The 21,501-nt window shown below is 32.1% G+C and overlaps 1 protein-coding gene across 2 annotated transcripts in view; it reads right to left on the bottom strand.

Moving 5' to 3' along the window:
* Positions 1–378: 378 nt before the first annotated feature.
* METTL25 (methyltransferase like 25) overlaps positions 379–21,501 on the bottom strand; it is a 91,754-nt gene continuing 70,631 nt past the window's right edge. The window contains exons 9-12 of one of the 2 annotated variants that reach the window (XM_039868966.1): positions 13,848–13,941; positions 2,839–2,913; positions 2,193–2,264; positions 379–608 (exon numbers count right to left, since the gene is read on the bottom strand). In XM_039868966.1, coding sequence (XP_039724900.1) covers positions 516–608; positions 2,193–2,264; positions 2,839–2,913; positions 13,848–13,941 — 334 coding nt within the window. In that variant the 3' untranslated portion in view covers positions 379–515. The remainder of the gene's footprint in view (positions 609–2,192; positions 2,265–2,838; positions 2,914–13,847; positions 13,942–21,501) is intronic. The other variant, XM_039868967.1, reaches the window with a different exon arrangement.

Genomic DNA, 21,501 nt, shown 5'->3' with positions numbered 1-21,501 from the left:
TAAAACGCAGTGTAAAATATGCTTTATATTAGGCACTTATGTCTGGCCTGGTTCCTGGGTATTTCTTTCCTTTAAATATGGATTCTTAACCTTCTGATAACATGGAAAATCATTCCAAAATGTGAAGGAAAATGCAAATGATCTTCAGTACTAATTTTACTATACATACACCTATACCTTTCATCTGTTTTAAAGTCAATAAAAGGAAAAATGTGATATGTAGCAAATATCAAAGGCCTCAAATACTGAACAGAAAAACAAGGCTCAGAATACAATGTCCTATTGAAGCACTAAATCAGGAATGTAGGTCAATCTTTTTATAATATTTTCATGAGTTCTTATTAATATATGCTTCGACAGCGAAAGAATACGACATTCTGTTGTTAGATATTATTTGTGTTCTTTATTTAAAATATAAAGCAATGTTTTAAAAATATTACTTGACATAAGTGTTTCAAAAAACAAAATTAGCAATAGTTTCCACAGATACATTTAACACCTTGCTTCAACTGAAATCATTGCTGCTTCTTCAGAGCAATAATAGCATAACATCTGGGAGATTTCACAGGATCAAACAACTTCACAAGTGCAGACCACGCAATATCTTCCTGTAAATTGATAAGTGATTTAGAAATAAAGCCATTTGTTGATGATAAAAATGAGAGGTAGGTCAGACTATATATTGTAATATAAAAACTATGTAAAAAACAAACTATATAAAACTATTCTTTGTTGAAAAAAATTAATATTTACAATTTCGCCTTCAGGAATTTATGCTGAGAAAATAATTAAAAATGTACATAGAGAATGAACAACAGGGTTCCTCTTTGCTGTGAAAAACCAATTTACCAATAACAACTAGGTATTACTTAAATTATTATATGATGAAACATTATTCAGCCTCTGTAGGTTTAATGATAAAAAAAATCTCATATAAAATAAATGAAAAAAATTAGATGCAAACTGCATTTATAATTTGATTCCAATTTTAAATAAAGTATAAAATATGTGCACATACATATATATGCAATAAATGTACATGTATATATATATGAGAGATACACTAGAAAACATACTAAAACTTTAATAGTGCTGAAAGGTGAGATTATTGTTACTTTTAATTTTATTTTTTATATTCTTTGTTTAAAATTTTCTAAACTAAATATGTATTAGTTTTATAATAAAATATTTAAAATATTAACAAACTGACATTTATATGATTTCTATTACCTCATTACCACTCTATTAATCTTTGTGCACACTGTTTTGACTACTTATTTTACTTAGGACAATAAAAATTGTTTTGAAAAGGGAAATGATAAGTACCTAGTAAAATATAACTGATTCTGTCACCTACCAACTTTGGAACCAAAGCTTTGCAGTGCTTTTTGAGTTAGCAGCTTAGGAAAATACGTCATTTTCTAAATATTTAAGAATTGCCTTTCTCCATAAAAATACAAAATAGAACAAAAGCAAACATTTATTAAAATCTGTTTGTTCCAAGTAGCCTGTTTAAAAGGAGAACATGAAGGCTCCCTATATGATAAAACAAAATTGTTAAAATAAAGGGTTTATATAGTGGAAACATAAGCCTGAATCCATAAATGAGTTTAAACAATTCACGAAACTTTATTTTAATCACAACAAAGTAAAATCTACAAAAAACAAAACAAAACAAAAAACCTATTTTCCCTAAAGATAACCAAAAGGACAATATTTTTTAGTCATTCAACATAGATAAATAAGAACAGAAGCAGTCTTCATAGATCAGAAAGAAGTCTCTAAACTCAGACTGCATATGTCAAAAATTTAAAAGTGAAATAAGGCAAATTCCTACAAAATGTAACATATATATGATATCTTTTAAGTCTTGACTATTATTAGCTATTAGCTATATAATACATCATTTATGATGGTTTGTGTTCACTTCTACTATATAGTAATTACCATATAATTGAAGGAATGTAAGCTTTATTATGGCAGTGTTGCTTAAAACATGTTATACAGGTGTTTATGTTTGAAAATAGATGAAATAAATATTTAAACTTTGAAAATATAATGAGAAAAATTATGTCTTAATCTTAAGTTATCGTAAGTTTTATGTGAAAGAAACTTATCCTAGATATAAGTAGATCCATACTACTGGATTCAATAAAGCTATTTGTTATGCATTCAAAAATAATATAACTTACCTGCTCTTTCAGGTAGCAAAGTCGATCCAGAAGTATCAATGTTTCTATACAAGGAGCCAGAACAACTTTCAACTAAAAGGAAGAATAAGTTAGGAATGGTAATACTAAAAAAAAAAAAAAAAAAAAAAAAAGACTAACTTAACGACTGTTTAAGAAAATATATCTATAGAAGTTTGTATAAGGCCAAATCTTCAATACTCATTGTACATCTTCGGAAAATGAATACTGCAGAGATCAAAAGTTTTTCTTTAGTAATAATAGGAAAAGAATGTCCTTTAAGTGACTTTGAGGTAGAATCCAAAAGCCATTATACGTATGTGATAGAAGGCTTTTAAAGGGATACTAAGAATGAAATTCATTAAAAGGAATGCTTGTGAAATAACAGAATTGAGACCAATATGTGTTCAAAGAACTCTGAAACTTCTTTCTGTGCATTTATAATACACTTTAAGAGAAATCTACCATGTGTTCTCTTTATTACATTACTGACACCTAATATAGTTCTGAAATAGGAAATGATCCCAAACGGTTTTCCTACAGTAACAGAAAAACAACATAGATCGGTTGGCCCCATAATAAAATTTAATAGGATCCTATTCAGTCTAAGCAATATACCCAATTTAATATGTTTAATTCTGAGATTTACCATATTAAAAGCTTCCAGCTCATTCATTCTAGGCTTATACTTCTCATAGTAGTCCATTATAATTTTTTCCGGCAGCTTCAAGATAAAACAACAAATAACAATAAGTTTAACAATAGTTAAAATTTTTTTCTTGTCAAAAATTCCCTAAAGTAAAATAAACATAACAAAAATTTAAAACAAGCTAGGCATCTGAAACACTCTACGGATGTTCATGAAGCAAGTCAATATACCTCTAAATTCTTTTAACTTCAATCTTCTGCACCAATATAGGTTATTCAGCATATCACAAATAAAATCAGCAATAACATCCTGTTAATCCTGTTAATTTCAACAAGTCATGATAAATACTTACTTTTACTTGTTTCTATGCTAGGACCACGTAGTAGGAACTCAATAAACATTTTGAATAAAATTAAGATTTAAAACAATATATCCCAAACGATGTATCTTAGAATAATTCAAAGACAACATAATTAATTCAAAGGAACATAATTATGACATATATTCATATTTAAGGTAATTTAACATCAATAAATCCATCAACGAACATTAATGTTTTTCTCTGAAACATACTGTATCCATTGTACAGTGAACCCTTGTGGTTAGCTGGCCACTTTTTAGACCACCTACATGTTTCTGTTCCCACCAGTGGAGCTTTATGCTTACTGAATCAATTGTATTTGTTTCTCAACTTTTTACAGTATGCCAGTTATTGTAATGATATAAATATTATATAATCAATGAAATATCAATGCAAAAAAAAAAGTTGTTTCTGTAAGTTGGATGCCTTTGTGAAAGGCTTGATAAAGGAAAGTTACCAGAGGAAACTGATGTCAAATTATGTGTGGTCAAAACAAATGAAAGACTGGATAAAAAGAGTAAAGAAATCTGAAAGGATTTGTATTCAGATTTCTTTGCAAATGTCTAAATAAATTTATTATTGTTTTCAAAGCCCTTATTCTTTCTATTATTGCACAAATTTTTTTTTTTTAAAATTTAAAAAGTACAAAAGGGCAAGTGAAAAAGTAAGGCTTTGTCTCAATTTCTAGTGTAGCCATCCAGAGAAGACTTGCCCTTGGTACAGAATCCAGATTGTGCCCCTTCCCCCATCCTCTTTAAAACTTTGCCCATCTTTGAATCAAGTGAGCACCCCCTGGATCAAATTTCCGCAGTAGAGTATATTGGACTGGATCCAGGCCTGCACTTCGAGCCAGCAAAAAGTCTCATCTCAAAAAATTGTGTGTGTTTAAATGAGTCTTTATTTAGTCTTTACTTCTCTCTTGCCATCTGAGATCAGTAGTTATGGGAAAACTCAGAACAATCTTTTTTCCAGTCCTGCCTCACTGGCATACTGATTCCTACAAACATGGTTTTTCAATATGATACTTTGGGTTCTCCCATATTCTCTGTTTCTCATTTATGCCAAACTGGGAGGCACCATATGAACTAGGAACTGATGATTTTGCCACTTCAGAGAACTGTATTCTGTTGGTTTTGTTGGTGATCTATAACCCTAGGCGTGTTCTCTTGGCATCTTTCTGCTTCCCTGTTTACCTTTGTTGTACTTCACAATACCCATGGTTTGAGATTTAACATGCTTTCTGATTTTGTCAAAGGAGTTTGTGTTTCTGTTTCTCAATCTATTTGTTGCTTTTGTGTGATTCTGAAAAGAAAAGGTGAGAACATCACCTTAACTCTTCTATTTAAAGAAAAAAAAAGGAAGTCTGTTGCTTCACTTTAAGTGAAACAAAGGTGGATGTTGTAGACTCTATATTATAGATATGTTTGATGCAAAAACGTAAAGGTAGAACTTCAAGTAGTTAAACTATATGCAAACCTGTGTTCAAAAAGCAAATCAGCTTTGTTCTTACACCAAAGGCTTGGTGAATGAAAGAATATTAATGTTTTTAAGTAAAAAAAATCAGTGTTTAAGATATGATTTCATGCTTTAATCAACTATTTCAATTAAATGCTCAACTGTCTGATCAGATTAGATTACAGAGATTTTATGAAAACTTTAAAATAAAGACATTATCTCATTTAATCCTACATCAGGAGTACTGGTTAGGCATTTTGCAAAACGTTCCTTCACTGTGACTTATTGAATGTTTTCCTCATAATCAGACTGGGGCTATGGGTTTTTGAGAGGAAGTCCATAGAAGTGTCATGTTCCTAACATCATCAAAGGTACACACTATCAATTTGACCTATCACTGTTGATGTTGACTTTGATTACTTGGTTGAGATATGTTTGTCAGGTTTCTTCACTAAAAAGTTCCTCTTTTTCAACCTTTCCATACTGTATGCTTTGGAAGAAAGGCACTTTGTGCAGCCCATACTTAAAGAGTAGGGAGTTATGCTCTATCTCCTTGAGGGTAAGGTATCTAAGTAAATTATTTGGAATTATTGTCCATGTAACATTTGTCTTTTCTCCTCCACGTAGTTATTAAACTTGTCTTTTTATAGATCCATATAAGGGGGTCCAGATAAGCAAAGGTGACCAAACTTCAACTTAACAGGAAATGGGTTAGATGACTAGATGAGATATACACGGTTGTTCAGATATCCTCCCCAGCCTACATGATAAGATGAGTTAGCAATTGACCTAGTTCTCACCACTACATGGGAGGGCTGAGGATGCTGACATACCTTTGGCTAGGTCATGATTGGTTCGAGAACTAAGGTAGGTGAATGTGGAGTTAAGGTCAATTAGCTGGCCTTGCCTAGGGAGCTAAGAAAAGGCAAAGCCAGTGACAGTAAGGCTGAAGTGGGCCTGATAGTCTTAGGTTGACAAAGGAAGTTATTCACATGATTACTCAAAAGAAAGTCACTGAGAATCTTTTGGAGCACACAATGCAAAGATGACTCAGTATGTTTCAGTTTTATAAAGGATATGTATGTAACTAATCATCCTAAGCTTGAAATTTATGGGAAATAAGAGGTTTTCTTAAAAAGAAAGGAAATGTAATACATAAAGTTCTTCCCATATTTTCTAGCTAATGGAAATAAAATTTGAACTTATTACTATCTGAATAGCATAATCTACAAATATAAATTTCAGCTCATATTCATTCCAAAATTGATTACGGATACATAATATAATTATATATTTGTTTATTTGAATTAAATAAGTAATTTGTAGATTTTATACAATAATTCTAATAATCTAAAACAATGTGACTTTAAAATTTTTTCCTATATTAATAGTATTAATAAAATAATTAAGCAGCTCTTATTTTTCTTCCTTAAAAAATAAGTAAGAACTGTAACGAGTTTTCCTATGCTTTCAATGATTGTATCTTCTATTACTCCCTAGAGCTAGCTACTGGTTGCCAGGGAGACATTTCTATACCTAATGCTTTTCTTTGGTTAGTTGGGAGAATAAATATAATTTTTATAGGCAATGTGGCTATTCTTATATAGAATTAAACTTGTATTACATAAGAATGTTCTATTGTTTAATAAAAATATCCTTTTATCTTCTGTGAATTTGGCATTAAAATGTTTTTAGGCTTGGTCTTTGCATATAACTTCGACATATTTTTTTGATCATGATTTCAAAGAAGTTTGTTAATTCTTGTTTTTCCCCCAAATTTAATTGCTCCAGATCTTGTTTTTCCCCCAAATTTAATTGCTCCAGATCTATATGTTAAAGGAAACTTTATTTTTAATAATATGCTTATTTTCAAGAAGAATTTGAGGTGGTTTATAACATGAAGCATAAAATATCAATAGTAGGGCTATTAAAGAAAGGATAAATTCTCAAGGGTATATAACTCAAGGGAGAAGAACATGATACCCAAATAACCTAGCTAAGTACAGTTGCTGAAATCAAGCATAAATTGAGCTTTAAGCCTCCTGACAGCTAAGGCAAAAAAAGAAATAAGCTGAATGTTCTCTGAAGATCATCCTATCATGAAAAATTAAGCAGAAATTATGTTTACTATTATATAACAGAACCCAGATAACATAAAAAAGCTTCTTAATATTGTCTTTACTAAAAATCCAGAAATATCCTCATATCAACTAAATTAAGACTCAGAATGCCTCAAACTCTCAGCCTCATTTTAATTCATTCCTGCCCAATCACTGCTTGGGGAAAGGGTCTGCATCGGGCTGCAACTTATGCACAGGTCTTCCTGCAGGTACATGCTTCCTCTCTTCCACCTTTCTCACTTTACTGGATTTAGGGTATTTGTGACTTATGACAGGGTTGCTGGTACAAGCCAATATGGTATTTTTGTGAGAATTATAAAACAGACTTCCCCACCTTCAAGTGGATGCAGCCCTAGGTCAAGGCAACTATCATAAATAGAACATGGGATTTTAGCTCTACTTGTGCCCTTAGCTAGGTGCTTTTGTGCAGAGTAAAAGTGAATAACATATGTGGTGGCCCTGCTGATGAAATGGTGTGGAATAAAGTCTATCCAAACAGTTATGAAAGAGATCAAATTACTCAACTAGATCTTTTTCTGCGGGTGAGGGTAAGGGGACTGTAAGTGATGTACAAAGTTTGTTGAAGGTGAAAAGCATAGTCATGAATAAACAACAATCAATAAGCAAAGTCCAGAGAGAAAAATGATTCAGGACAAAGACTGAAATAGTTGGTAGTTTAGGAGCTGAATCACCATAATGGTGAAGGTTTAGGCAATATGTATTATTGCTCAGAAAGTAACAATAACTCAATCACTATGTCTGTTTTGAATCCTGCTCCTATTAACAAACTACATCCTAATTAGACCAGGCTGTACACACCTTTCTGAATTCTCGTGAAACTGAAAGATTCCAGCCTTTCTTATAAGTGTATGTATTCCTGGAATAATCTCCCACCAATTATTGAAAAAATCTGAGTAAATGTTCATTCCTTGCAATCAAATAAGTCACATTTCTTCCTTCTTAAAATCTTGATAAAGGCACACTATTTATCATAATTCTTATAATGCACCCCTACATGGATGAACTACTGTAGATACAGGAGTAGATACAGGGGAATATACTTCTTCAATGACGTGATTTGATATATATAGAGATAGGGCTTGAATAACTAGATGCACTGGGAAAGGCACAAATATCCCTTATGTAATGTTCTTCCCCAAAGCACATAACTTTAATCTACGCATGAGGAAACTCTTAGACAACTGGCCTTTTCAAAATACGTCAATGTCACGAAAGACGAAAGAGTTGAGGAACACTGTTCTAAATTAAATGTGACGAGAAACATGATGATTGAATACAATGCCACATCCTGGACTGAATTCTTTAAAAAATATGTTGTGCAAGACAGAGGCATATATTTTTATGGATAAATGTTTTCAAATTTTTAGGGTAGATAGATATCAGTAGAGGGATTGCTGGGTCACATGGTGCTTCTAGTCTTAATTTTTGAAAACCCTCCATACTGTTTTCCATAGTGGCTGTACCAATTTGCATTCCCACCAGCAGTGTATGAGGGTTCCTTTCCCCCCACAATCTCTCCAATACTTGTTATTACTTGTCTTGTTGATGACAGACTTATCTGTAAAGATATATGCACCGTGATGTTCATTGCAGTGGTGGCCAAGACATGTAAAACAAATGAAATAGCCTTAGATAGATGGCCGGATAATGAAGATATGGTATATATGTACAATAGAATATTACTCAGCCATAAGAAAAGATGAAATATTGCCACTTGCGACAACATGGATGGACCTTTAGATTATCATGCCAAGCAAAATAAGTCAGACAGAAAAAGCTGAGAACCATATGATTTTGCTCATATGTGGGATATAAAACTGAAAGCAACAAATGAACAAGACAAATGAACAAAAACTCATAGAAACACAACAGTTTAGTGGTTACCAGAGGGAAAGAGAGGAGGAAGGGAGGTAGATAAAGGCAAAGGGGGTCAAATATATGGTGATAGAAGGAAATTTAACTTTGGGTGGTGAACACACAATGCAATATACATATGATGTATTATTGAGCTATACACTTGAAACTTACATAATTTTATTAATCAATGTCATCCCAATAAATTAATTTAAAAAATAAGACAGAGGCAGATAATGTCATTTTGTTCCATTAATGGTGATGCTAACTTTGATCACTTGGTATAGGGTGTCAACCAGGCTTATCTACTTTTGAAATTAATAATCTGTGGGAGGTACTTTGTGTAAACATCCTGTCCTCTAAAAATCTCTTACCTAAGGGTTTTAACATCCATTAATAATTCTCCTATGAATCAATTACTTTTGTGGTTGCAAAAAGCTGTAGGAACTTATTTATAGGAATAAGGCATTGTTTTTCTCATATCATCAAAGATGACAGGTTTTCTAAATATTTAATTTGTATTAGGAATTTGTTGTTTCTTTAGAGTCAAAGGAACTCATTCAGCCTAGATCATTTATGGATATATTACCACATGGAAAAGTTTATGAGCTCCTTACATTTGTCGTTGGCCATACTGTGGAATGATTCTTGTCCTCCCACCTGTATTTGAATCACCTGGCAATTATGATTAGTAATTGATTAGTCCCGATCAAACTCTGATTTAACATCCAAAGATCATTTACTTGGTTCTCCACGTGTCCTCTCCTTTACCCTCATCTCTCACCACTGCCTCCCCTACTTCTACTTGCTTTATACTCCAGCAATGCTGAGTCCGAAACATGTTTCTTAGATCTTTGTGGTTTTGCACAAGCTACTCCCTCTCCACACACCTGAAATGGATTCTTTGATCCCTACCTTCCCACTTTGTTTGCTTAACAAACCCCTGGGCATCCTTCAAGACTGTGCTAAGGCACCAATGTTGTTTGTGAAATCTTCACAGGCAGAGTCAGTCATTCCTTCTCCCTATGCTTCCACCACACTTTATATATAAACTGTTTGTTATTTTAAGTTCATGCTATAATTACTCGTTTTCTTTTTCCATGGGTTATATATATTATCACCTTTGAAGCTCCAGAGTTTCCACTGTTCTTAGCAGATGAAAGTCTTCAAAGTAAATGTTTGTTGATGAATAACTAAATAATTTTGGTCTCAAAAGTTTTGCTTTTGCTGGCCAGTTTTGAAAAAATAACTAAAGTTATTTTTCTGAATTATTCTCTATCTACTTCTATTAGGGTTCTAGTTTAGTGGTTTTCAATTTTGTCCATTCAATAGTATAAAACTCCACACCCAATCAATTCACCAGTTTTACTGTCTTTATTTCACTTCTCAATTATCTGAAATTTCTTCTTCATTTGAGTATTTGTAATATGTGTTTAAAATACACACCCAAGCTCTAAAACATAAACTCCTATTATTTCTCTCTTCTTATGGACAAATACTCCAGCTCATTCTTTGTTTAGCAAACAATACCAGTTCTGACACTTTCAAAATCCTTTGTGTGTGTGTATGTGTGTGTGTGTGTGTGTGCGCCGCACAAGCTCGTGCATTTGTGTGTGTGCAGTATATGTATGGGGAAAGAGACAGAAAGACAGAAAAGTAATACTAAAGAAGATACAATGCTGTGGACCATGAAGAAAATACAAAACTTTAAAGATTATTTTGGATGTTTTATGAAATTTGGTGAGATATCAAAGTTTGGGACAGAAGATAAAGTTTGAGAAAACCTAATTTTTTAGGTATAGGTAAAGCTAATCAGTAGGATTTTGTTGTTTTAGACATCTTTAAAGCTCTATTAAAATGTTTACAAAGAAGTAATTGAACTTTACATGAATTTTATTGTAACATTTCAGTCTAAGAAATCTCTCTAATATGAACAGTATACTTGCCGATATAAGGTAGTTATCTTCTGGCACAAATTTTTTTCCCAGTGGTATAGAGTTGAGCTTAACTTTACTGTAAAATCTAAACATTCTTCTTAAATAGACCTATATTTCATATAGGACTAAAACAATATCACACTTAAGTGGTTAGAGCTATACAAAATTAAAGATCAAGGAGGGGATCATTTTGAATAAAAAGTCTTCAAAAATGTGAAAATAGAATCACTGTTTCTTCCTCTCTCCATGCTTTTTGGTGTATCATGGCAAAAAATTTTTTAAACATGGAATTTATAATGGAAATGTCAGATGACTGTATATGGAATTATCCGGATGACAAGTACTCAAACAGCAGATCTCAACTGGGGTGATTCCATCGCTCAGGGCATTTTTGGCAGTATCTGGAGATTTTTTTTTTTCTTTAAAATTTTTGGATTTTAATCACTAGGGTGCTACTGCTGACATCTAGTGGGTAGAGGCCAGGAATGTTGCTAAACATCCTACAAGGAATGCACAGGACAGTTTCCCTCACAACAAAGAATTATCCAAACGTAAGCACTTCTGAGTTTCAGAAATCCTGCTCTAAGAGAAAATGTCTAATGCTGTCTTTCACAACTGACTACAGGACTTATGGATTCACCTTTTAAATTGTGCATGTGCTACTTATATACCTAGCACATGCAGCTCTGGTTTCCTTTAGAGTGATAATTTGTCTGTGAATGTTCTGTTTACTTCCACATGTTTAATATGATTTCTTGTGACCAAAAATGTATACAAAAAATGTTAGTAGATTTTCTAGGCACTCTGTTTACTTATATAGTTTTATATATAAAGAGATGTACTTTAAAAGATAAGAAACACACCAACAAATCATGACACTTTCAATTATATATAGTTTGCTAATAAATGATTATAAATTAGTCAAAGATCTTCTAAATACTTTTGTATATTTAATATTTTAAATATAAATGGTTTTGATACTTTTTAGTAGTCAGAATCTCAGGTGAAAATTAGTTTCATTTTAAAAATAAAACTATACACAAATCCCTTTTTACTGTGCTCATGGTCAAAACTTTCATTTTAACACTGATACTTCATGATGTGGGAGAAAAATAATAGGATTTTGTATTGGATTGGAAATATAAGTTTGGTTTTTTATAACATCCTATTTCCAACCACTCTGGCCTGAAGAACACAACTCTTAATTCCTTTGGGTTAATGTTAAAACAAACAAGCAAGACAACCCCTAAAACAAAGAAATGAAAAACAACCCCCAAATTACATATACTCATCTATTTGTTTCCTCTCACCAGTATATCTTTTTAAACACCTTACACTGTTCTGTACCTTCCTCCCCCAGTGGCTTCCAGCTTAGGTGTCTTGTTCCTTTTCTTTTTCTAACCAATTTTAGTCGACATATTTCTTTTTCACGAGCTTAAATAGTATTATGAAAAAAATCAGTAGGGCACTATTATTGCTTTTATTAATAAAGATAATCATTTAAGACAATTTACATAGTGATACTTATCTACATTAGTCTTTTTAATTTTTTTTCTTTTGTTTCTAATATCACTTCTCAGGATAGTGGTGGTTAACAATTGAGGTTTTTTGTTTTTTTATCTGAATTAAATTTATTGCGGCAACATCGGTTAATAAAATTACATAGGTTTCAAGGGTACAATTCAATAATACGTCATCTGTATACTGCATTGTGTGTTGATGTTAGCTGAATATACGTCCAAGTTCCAGGTCTACCACTTGCTAGCTCTTTTGACTCTGGGAAAATGACTTGCCTTTTTCTAAGTCTCTCTTTCCAGATCGTTACATGAGGAAATATAATAGTATCTACTTAAGTGTTTTGTAAAGGATAAATGAGATAATGTCGTGATGTCTTTAGCAAAATTATTCACATAGTAAGTGCTAGTAAACATTAGTTACTATGAGTATTCTTAACAGTAATAAAATAAGCATATTAGGGAACATTTACTATGATTATTATTAAAGACAAACCTGGGACGAGAAAGCCATAAGAAAGGATAAGTTAAATTCTTTCTGGATTTTTATTGTTTGTTTTTTGGCAAAGGATAATACATTTCTAGTTTAAGTAAAAACTTAGTTCTTTATTTGTAAAAATAATGCAAAGTTTTGTGTTCTTGATATTAAATTCAAGACATAAAATTGAGACATGAAATTAAAATAGGCACTAATTAAGAGTAACTAGAAGGTAGACTATTTTGATTAAAAAAATATTTTACAAAACCCAGAAATAAAATAACTATGATAACAGTGTCTATTGTTAATTTACTCAAGATTAGAAGAATCTTTATTTTGGTGACTAAATAAAAATATTTATAAGAGTCATATCAATGGTGTTATTACATGTAAGTAGTACATATACAAAGATCAGAATAATACAAACTAGTACTCTTTAGTTAGTATTTACTATGTACAAATGTTGTGTTCAGCCTTCTATGTACATTATCTTAATCTTTCTTAAATCCTATCAGTTAGAAATGCTTTTTTTAATAGTGATTTTACAGGGGGAGGGAACTGATTAGTACCAGTTTATTTGCTTTAAGTAATACAGCAACTGGGGAGTAAATGGATAATTGGTACAATAAATATTGCCTTTTAGCTTTGAAATAAATTAACCATATCTGTGTAACTCTTCTCTTTCAAGAAATAAATTTAATTTCTTTAACCATATTTTATTCTTTAATTTATAATCAATCAATATACCATAGTGATCTAAGCTCAACTTAATATTTTAGTTAATAACTCATTTTATTCATGTTGAGATTTTATTTTTCTGTGTTAGAAATTTCTATGATTCTCCCATTCAAAGGCTTTTTGAATTTAAAGTTTTAAATTTTAATTAGTTATATAATTTTTATCTAAAAGCAGTTCAAAATTAAAACCCTTTCTCTTGCTTTATTTACATTTCCCATTTGTTCTGTTGTCTTGCTTTCCATTGTATTTTGATTTGAGAATTGGCATAGGATTTTGAATTGGCATAGGTTTATTCAGGCTTTTTCCTGAATAAACTAAAGAGGGAATCTCTCTGGAAGTGTACGACAGCAACCTATCCACACTGACAGGAAAGGTCAACTGAAATAAAAATAATGGAGGTTTGATTTCAATATAATTTAGAGTGTTTTTCACAAACAAAAGTAGAAAGCAAATAATTCTGTATTATTTCAATTCATTACCCCACAGAAATTCTTCTGGTTTTATGAAAACAATGGGTAATCACATACTGACCTTGGACTCATCTAATCCAAGCTTCTTTAAAGATTTTCTGACATAATCCAGAAAGGAAGAGGATTTAGAATAAATTTTACCAACATGCCGATCACTGCAAAACAAAATCGAATCACAAAATATTTTTAAACTCCTTCTGTGTATATGGCACAAGATCTGGATGTGATAAAAATGTACTAATATTTTTGTGAACACTTTAAATTTATACGTCTTAAAGTATTTGAGATTTGCTGTTGAGAAATCCTTCAACACAGCAGTGGAAGACTATTATGAAAACAATACTATGAGAAAGAAGTTTTAAATTTATAGTATTAAAAAGCCTCATTTTAAAAGTGTACTATGAGTCTTTCAAGTTTCCATTGTGCTACAAAACACATTTTAATTTTACTAGCTCATCATTACAGTGCACATTTTATTGCAACACCTGCTAATAGTGGTGAGAATTCAACAGCTATGCAAAGAAAACTTCAATGCTAGCCACTGATGAACACCATAATGCTGAGTTGGGTCTGACTTGATCTCATTTATGCCCTGCAGATTTGCATTATAGTCTAAACGAAATATTACGAGACGGTTTTACATTTAAATAATGCATAGCTAGACTATCACATCTCACAATTCTGGTTGCAATTTAGGTATAATGTAAAAATCAAGGAAATAAAAAAACTCACCACCTTCAAATACCAAAAACAATGAATAAAAGCTCATTTACTCTTGGCAGCATAAATATTAACCCCTGTGATTAATTAAACATAAAGTTCTATCACTTTTTCCATTGAAATATACCTTAAATATATAACTTCAGCTCCATTTCTAGATAACCACCTCAATTCCACTTATTATTAGCTCATGTCCTAATTATTATAGCTACTTCCTAATTAAGACTGAGGTCTGTCCCCTTCATTCCTCCCTATAGTATCATGCTATTTTCTTAGAGGATCGTTTTAATTTATCAATTCTCTACTTAAAAACTGCTTTGAAATAATAGTCAATCGAATAAGTATAGGTTTCAAGAAGCAGAAATTATATTTTTTACATTTTTGTGTAATCTCAGATCCTGCACATACTTATGTATCTTATGTATAATAGACATCATATAACAGATATGTACCTCTTGTAAGTCACAGATTAACTGTGTGGCCAGAAAAAGATGTCATTTAATATTAATTTCCTGCTCATCTTAAAAATGTTTTTAAGGTGTTTTGCAGAAACAAAAACATCTAGTTAGACTGTAAGAGAAAAATGCATTAACACCGTGAGTAGATCTACTTATTAATCAAGCAGACAAAAGTATAGGCAAACTTAACTATACAAATAAACAAGTGTAATTTAAAATATAGAGGGAGTCACTGAGCGAGAACAGCTAATATTTTTTTCATGTTTACTATGTGCCGGAGACTCTTAAGTCTTTGCTGCATTTACTCATTTAATCCTTACAACAACCTCATGTGGTAGGTCAATTATCCCCATTTTAAAGACAGTGAAATCAAAGCACAGAAGAGGTTAAATAAACTGTCCCAAGTTTGAATCCAGGAAGTCTGACTTCAGAATCTGGGCTGTTTACTACTGAATATTATCTCCAGCATAGTACTTCAATAGGATTCATAATTTATATTGTTAAACTATAGATGAAGAATGCCTACCTCCGTTACAGGCAAACAGAAGTAGGCAGATTTCACAACATCCTATAAGAGTGTGTGTATATAATTCTCACAGAAAAGCTATGCAGGCCCTCCGCTGTACTCAAGGACAAGGAGTTTAGTGCTTTAGTGCAACTATGTGATACTAAATTCTAATAATTAAAAAAAATATATATATGAGGTATAGACATGTGATAGGATGGTATTTTCTTTCTTTTCAAATCATTTGTCCTAGACTTACTACTTAAACTTATCAGTTAGGACCAGTCAGAAGTATTTGGCTTTTTTCCAAATGACACTCAATAAATGATGGTTATTTTCTGTTATTGTGCTAGGGACAGAATCATCCACAGTTTATAAGAAATCTTTCACAGTTTATAAAGGAGGATGGATGAACAAATGTTATAAGCCATGCGACAAGTACATGATGGTGAGCAGAGGACAGCACAGAATAGGGAGTGCTTTAAGTACTTCATAGAGGAGGAACTGCATGCATTTCAAAATGTCTGTTTCCAACAGTACTGTGGATAGCAATATTAATAAATACTAAAATACTAAAATTAAGCTAACACATAACATTTAGAAATAGGTTACGACAATTTGTTTTTATTTTTATTTAACAATTTGTTTTTAAACTGTGCTCCTTAAGGACTCCAAAGAGGTACTTCAAAAGTTTACAATCTTCCATAAAATATGAAAGCATAATTGTGTAAAAAATAAGTTCTTTCCAAAAATTTGTTGAATTTATGTGACTCTTTTGTACGACTGTACTTGAAAACAGAGTGCTACAGCTAAGAGTCTGAAAAAAAACCCCAGTTTTATTACCTTCTTAGATATGAAAGAAGAGGGAAGTTACCAAAAACCATTTTGGTTTTAAAAAAAATATATTTTACAAAAAAAAAAAAAATGCCAGTTTAAGTATTACCAAAGCAACATATGATTAAGTATAATAAATCAGACTTTTAGAACTTTTGGAGGTCAAAGGTTACTTTTGCAGGACACGGCACCAATCTCTAAAGTCTGGGTGTCTTCAAATCATCTTTGTTAATAATATCTGCAAAGAGAGGTTATGATGCAGAATGCAATCTGCTCTTGTGCAGCTGCAAGAAAAGGAGAATATTTCATTCATCAGCCTTTAGAAGGGCCTACAGCTTTAAGAATAAATACTAAAATTCTGTTAATGAAGAAACAAAAGAAAAAAGAGGCAGGCCCAAGAAGAATCTTAAAACTTACTATATGGAAAGCGAAAGAGCAGAATATGGGGCAATTCCATTTTTAATTTTTAATCAGTGCCAATTCCATTTCTCTTATTATATAATATTACAGATTTAGAGTCTGCCTTTGAAAATTATGTATCACATTACAGATTCATTGTAATCTTAATTTTTGCTGAAGTGTATGAAGATAAATAGAAAGCCTTCTGTCCGCTAATTAGTTAATATAATCAACATCATTAATATAATTGTTTTCTGACAGAAAATGCCTAAGGTCAGGGATCTTAGGATGCCAACTCCTTCTGCCTCCTCTTATGTATATTCAACTTCTCTTTATTCGTTGAGTCTTTACTCTTATATAAAAATGCTCAAATCTGCCTGAAAAAGCAAGTAAATAATCCAAAACAAAACCTCCCTCAAATCTCATACCCTAAAACTATCTAGTATATTGTGGATGTCACATGCTCAAAGGATAGAGTTGAATCCTACATGAAGTCAATAACATGCATTTGGTATGTCATTAAAAATATTGTAAAATCTTTTATATATGTATTTATACTGTATACAGGCAAACAATACGTACCTGAACATTTTACACGTTTCAATTACTGCAATGGCTTATAATATCGAAAACCATGCACACAGTAGTTTGTAGGAAATGTAAGTAATTTTCAAGAGTAAATTTTACTATGATTCCCCTCTATGTTGTGACTGTATATTATGAATTTTCTATATGAATTCTCTTACTCATTAGATGATGAGTCCCTTAGTTATTTGGCAAAGAAAGCACAAGCATCGTGATAAACAATGTGTGGCCATTGCTGTGATAAGACTAATGCACTGCTTCCAAACACTGTTTACTTCTCTCCTGAGAAAGAGTAACAGTACTGTTTCTATAGTACCATTAGGAGTCAAAAGATCTAAATTCCACCTTCTGTGAACAAATCACCTCTCAGAGCTTTAATTTCATCAATGAGAAAATGGAGGTGAAATGAAGGTAAAATCTAATTCATTGAACAATGGAAAGATGTAAATGTTATAATTCATGTGGAAGATAATAGTAAAATTAAAATGCTACAGAAATGTTAAGTAAGGTAGTATTTTGGTAATATCACTGTGTTGGTATTTTTTTAAATTAAGTATCTTGAGTTGTTAAAAGTTTTGGTTTTACTTATTGCTTGTTTAAGAGGTTTCACTCACTGCTTATACAGATATGCAGTGACCACTTACCATGGAATGTAATAGGCTAACTGCAATGATTTAAAAGTGTGATCTTCATATGGCTATGAAAGATCTACAAAGACTTTCAAAGGAGTATACAGTTGAAATGATTTTAAAGAAATCAATTTCCAGATCCTCTACTTTTTTATATATATACTTTCCTAAAGCTCATATGTCTGTGTAGATGCCTGTAGTTTAGATAGTTTTACACAACCTGTTTCTGCTTTAGCTTGACAAAAGAAAGGCACACCTCTCGCCCATATTACTATCCTGCATTGCTATGAGTCAGGGCTTAGAAGATCCTCTGAAGCATCAGAGACAAAATAATCCTTTACTCTTTAGTAAAGGTACTTATAAAGGGTACCTCATCCATCTCTTAGGAAATGCATTCCATTACAGTTTTATACTTCATGCTTAATAATTTAAAATAAAAACTTGTAATTTATGTTGTCTACATGTATAAGTATTTGTGTAACAATAAATCCGAAATAATTAAAAAACACATTTAGAGTCTTACTGGTATAGGAAATTTTGTTGTCAAGTGGACGTGACATAAAAAAGCAAAAGGAGAGCAAATGCCAGTAACCAAAGGGAAAGGATGCTGCACTGTGTTCCTAGTATGGATTAAAGCATGACTGAACTTACTGCATCTGACAGAAAATATTAAATTTTAGAAAATATTCATATTTCAGAAGAATCTTCCATAGTATTTTATAGTTGACTGTCAATATATGTGATGTTAAAGAAAATATCCACGAGGACTTTATTATGTTATTTCATTTGGAGATGATAGAAAATTAATCATATAAATCACAACTGAGGTCCTAGGAAGAGTGAGAATAATTATTTTCAAGATTTTTCTGCTTTTTTTTAAGAGTATGTCCCATAAAAGACTGAATGTTACAAATATTAACTAAATGTGTATATAGTTTTGAGAGAAGATTGTATGAACAAATAAACACTGGTTTCAACAAAGTTAAATAGATTTCTTTTAATAATAATAGCAATCACTCACTATGTTCCAGGGATTGTTTTAAGCGCTTTATGGATATTAAATTATTTTTCAAAACATCTCTTTTTAGTATTTACTCACCTCAATTTACAGAAGGGAAAACCAAGGCAAAAATATGTTAAGTAATGTGTCCAAAATGACAGTGTTACTACCCAGCAAGAACTGTGATTTAAAAACAGGCAGTAGAGCTCCTGTGCTCTTAATTGTTACAGTCAGCTGTCTAGCACCAAACTATTAGTTGTCTTTAAAATATAAATGGGCACTAGGAATCTTAAAGAGAGTGATATTACATCAAGAATTTACTTAAGAAATTCTTCTCTCTCAAAGTATTCTTACAGAATCACTGTTCCTCAGGACAACGATCCAGAGAACACTGTTATAGAATAATCAAAATCTGATTTATCCTCTTCCAAAAGCACTTCTAAAATACTGTGGAGCCAGATTATTGGTTCTACCAGTTGCAGTGAATAAAACAAGACAAACAAAACATCATTTGAGCTGGGGGGATGAACAATGAAACAAATAAGTAAAATATGTTGTATATTAGTGAAAAGAGTTGATGAAAAGCTGATGATAGAGGACAGAAAGCAGATAAATGTTAGAGAAGAGTGATGGTGGATGATGGATATCATAGACATGATAATTTTGAGTAAAGAACTAAAGAGAGTGAGCTAGCCATGTGGATATCTGGTGGGGTGTATTCCAGGCAGAGGATATGTCACATGCAAAGGCCCTGAGGTAGAAGTGTTTCTGGCATTTTTAAGGAATTGCAAAAAATCAGTATAGACATAAATGGAAAAATAGTAGAAACGAAATCAGAGTGATAACAAGGAGTCACATTATGTAAGCTTTTATGGGTCATAGTAAAATTAGCTTGATTTCAAAGTGAATAAGAAACCATGGGAAGATTTTAAGCAAAATCTTACTTAAAAATATTAAAAGGACGATCATGGCTATGGTGTAGAGAATAGAATATAAGGGGCAAAGTAGAAGAAGACCAATTAGGAGGCTATTACAATGATATCTATGAGAGATGATGGTGACTTGAATGAGGTCAGTGGCCTTAAGGATGATAGAAAGTGGTAGAATTTTAGATATTTAACGGTAGAGAAATTGCTGACAAACTGGATCTAGGCAGTGTGAGAAAGACAGGAGTCAAGGATACCTCCAGGACTTCTAGCCTGAGCAACTGGAAGAACAATACTGTAATTTACTGAACTACAGATTTAGAATTCATCAACATATAGGTGGTATTTAAAGCCATGAGACACCGTGAGATCACTTAGGTAGTAGAGGTATAGATAGAAAAGAGCATTCTGACAATTTAAAAGTTTGAAAGAGGAAGAAGAATGAGCAAAATAAACTGAAAAAAGAGAAAGAGGAAAAAGGTGAGTATCTTGTGAGGGGCTTTCTCTAGAATGAGAGTGAAAAGGGTTGCAGTGAGGAATGGTCAAGTCGAGTGAAATAGTGATGGCAGGCCAAGTAAGATAAGGATTGAGAACTGACCATGAGATGCAGCAGCGTGGAGTCATTAGTGTCACTGAAGAGGGTGGTTTGATGGAATGATGGAAGTAAAATCTGACTGGAATTCAAGAGAAAATGGGAGAGAAATTGGCAGCACTTTCAAGGAGTTTTCTGGTAAAGAAAAGAACAGATACAGTATAGAGGTTGGAGGGAAACTGGGGTCAAAAGAGCTTTTTTAGAATCTTTGCTCTTAACCACTATATCATTTCATTTAATAAGACTGAATCCTGGCCATTAGGAGCTCACTAAGTGGTAGAAGAATAGACACAAACAACCAATTGTACTATTAAGTTAAATAAAAGCAGTGAATCACAGATTAAATACTACGGGATAAGAGGGTGATAAGAGAAAGAAAAGAATGCTTAGGATTTCACCTGCCAGAGGTCATGGGAGGAAAGGGTGGCAGAAATGAAGAGAATATTCCAGGTAGATAAAGGTGCTCCAAGGAAGCATACAAGGTACAAAATGAATTTTATGGGAAATGACTAATCCAGTGTACCAGGACAGTATGCATGGGGAGCCGCTTGGGGTGCAGAAGAGGAAGAATGGGATGATGAATTAGGCTAGAAAGGACATTAGTGACAGATTAGAGATCACCTTGAATGGCATAATAAGAATATTTTACTTTTTGAGTAAAAAGATGAGAAATTATCAAACATTTTGATGTTAGAAAAGTGACATGCCTGTTGCTGAAAGATAAATGATGGGACTTGAAGAACAGATGAAAAGGGGCCCTCTATCAGAATAAAGCATGGTCAGCATGCTAAAAAGGAATTACTATTCTTTCATTTAATAAAAGTGAATACACTAGATCTGATTAAAATTCTACTCAAGTGAATCCTACACCACCCACATTCTTTTCTAAAAATACAATTGTAAGAACAGTTTACTTATAGAACTTTCCAAAGAAGCAACATTAGTGCAAGAAATTTTAGGAAAAGGTGAAATAGATGTAAACTAAATCTATGAAATGAGTACATGCAGGATAGAAAGAACCAAAATTCAGTTTCTCCATCATTACAAAATATTTATAAAACTATTTA

Source organism: Pteropus medius, unplaced genomic scaffold, assembly GCF_902729225.1.
Source record: "Pteropus medius unplaced genomic scaffold, Ma_sr-lr_union100, whole genome shotgun sequence".
In the NCBI taxonomy this organism is placed as follows: Eukaryota; Metazoa; Chordata; class Mammalia; order Chiroptera; family Pteropodidae; genus Pteropus; species Pteropus medius.
This window is presented reverse-complemented; position numbering and strand designations above follow the sequence as displayed.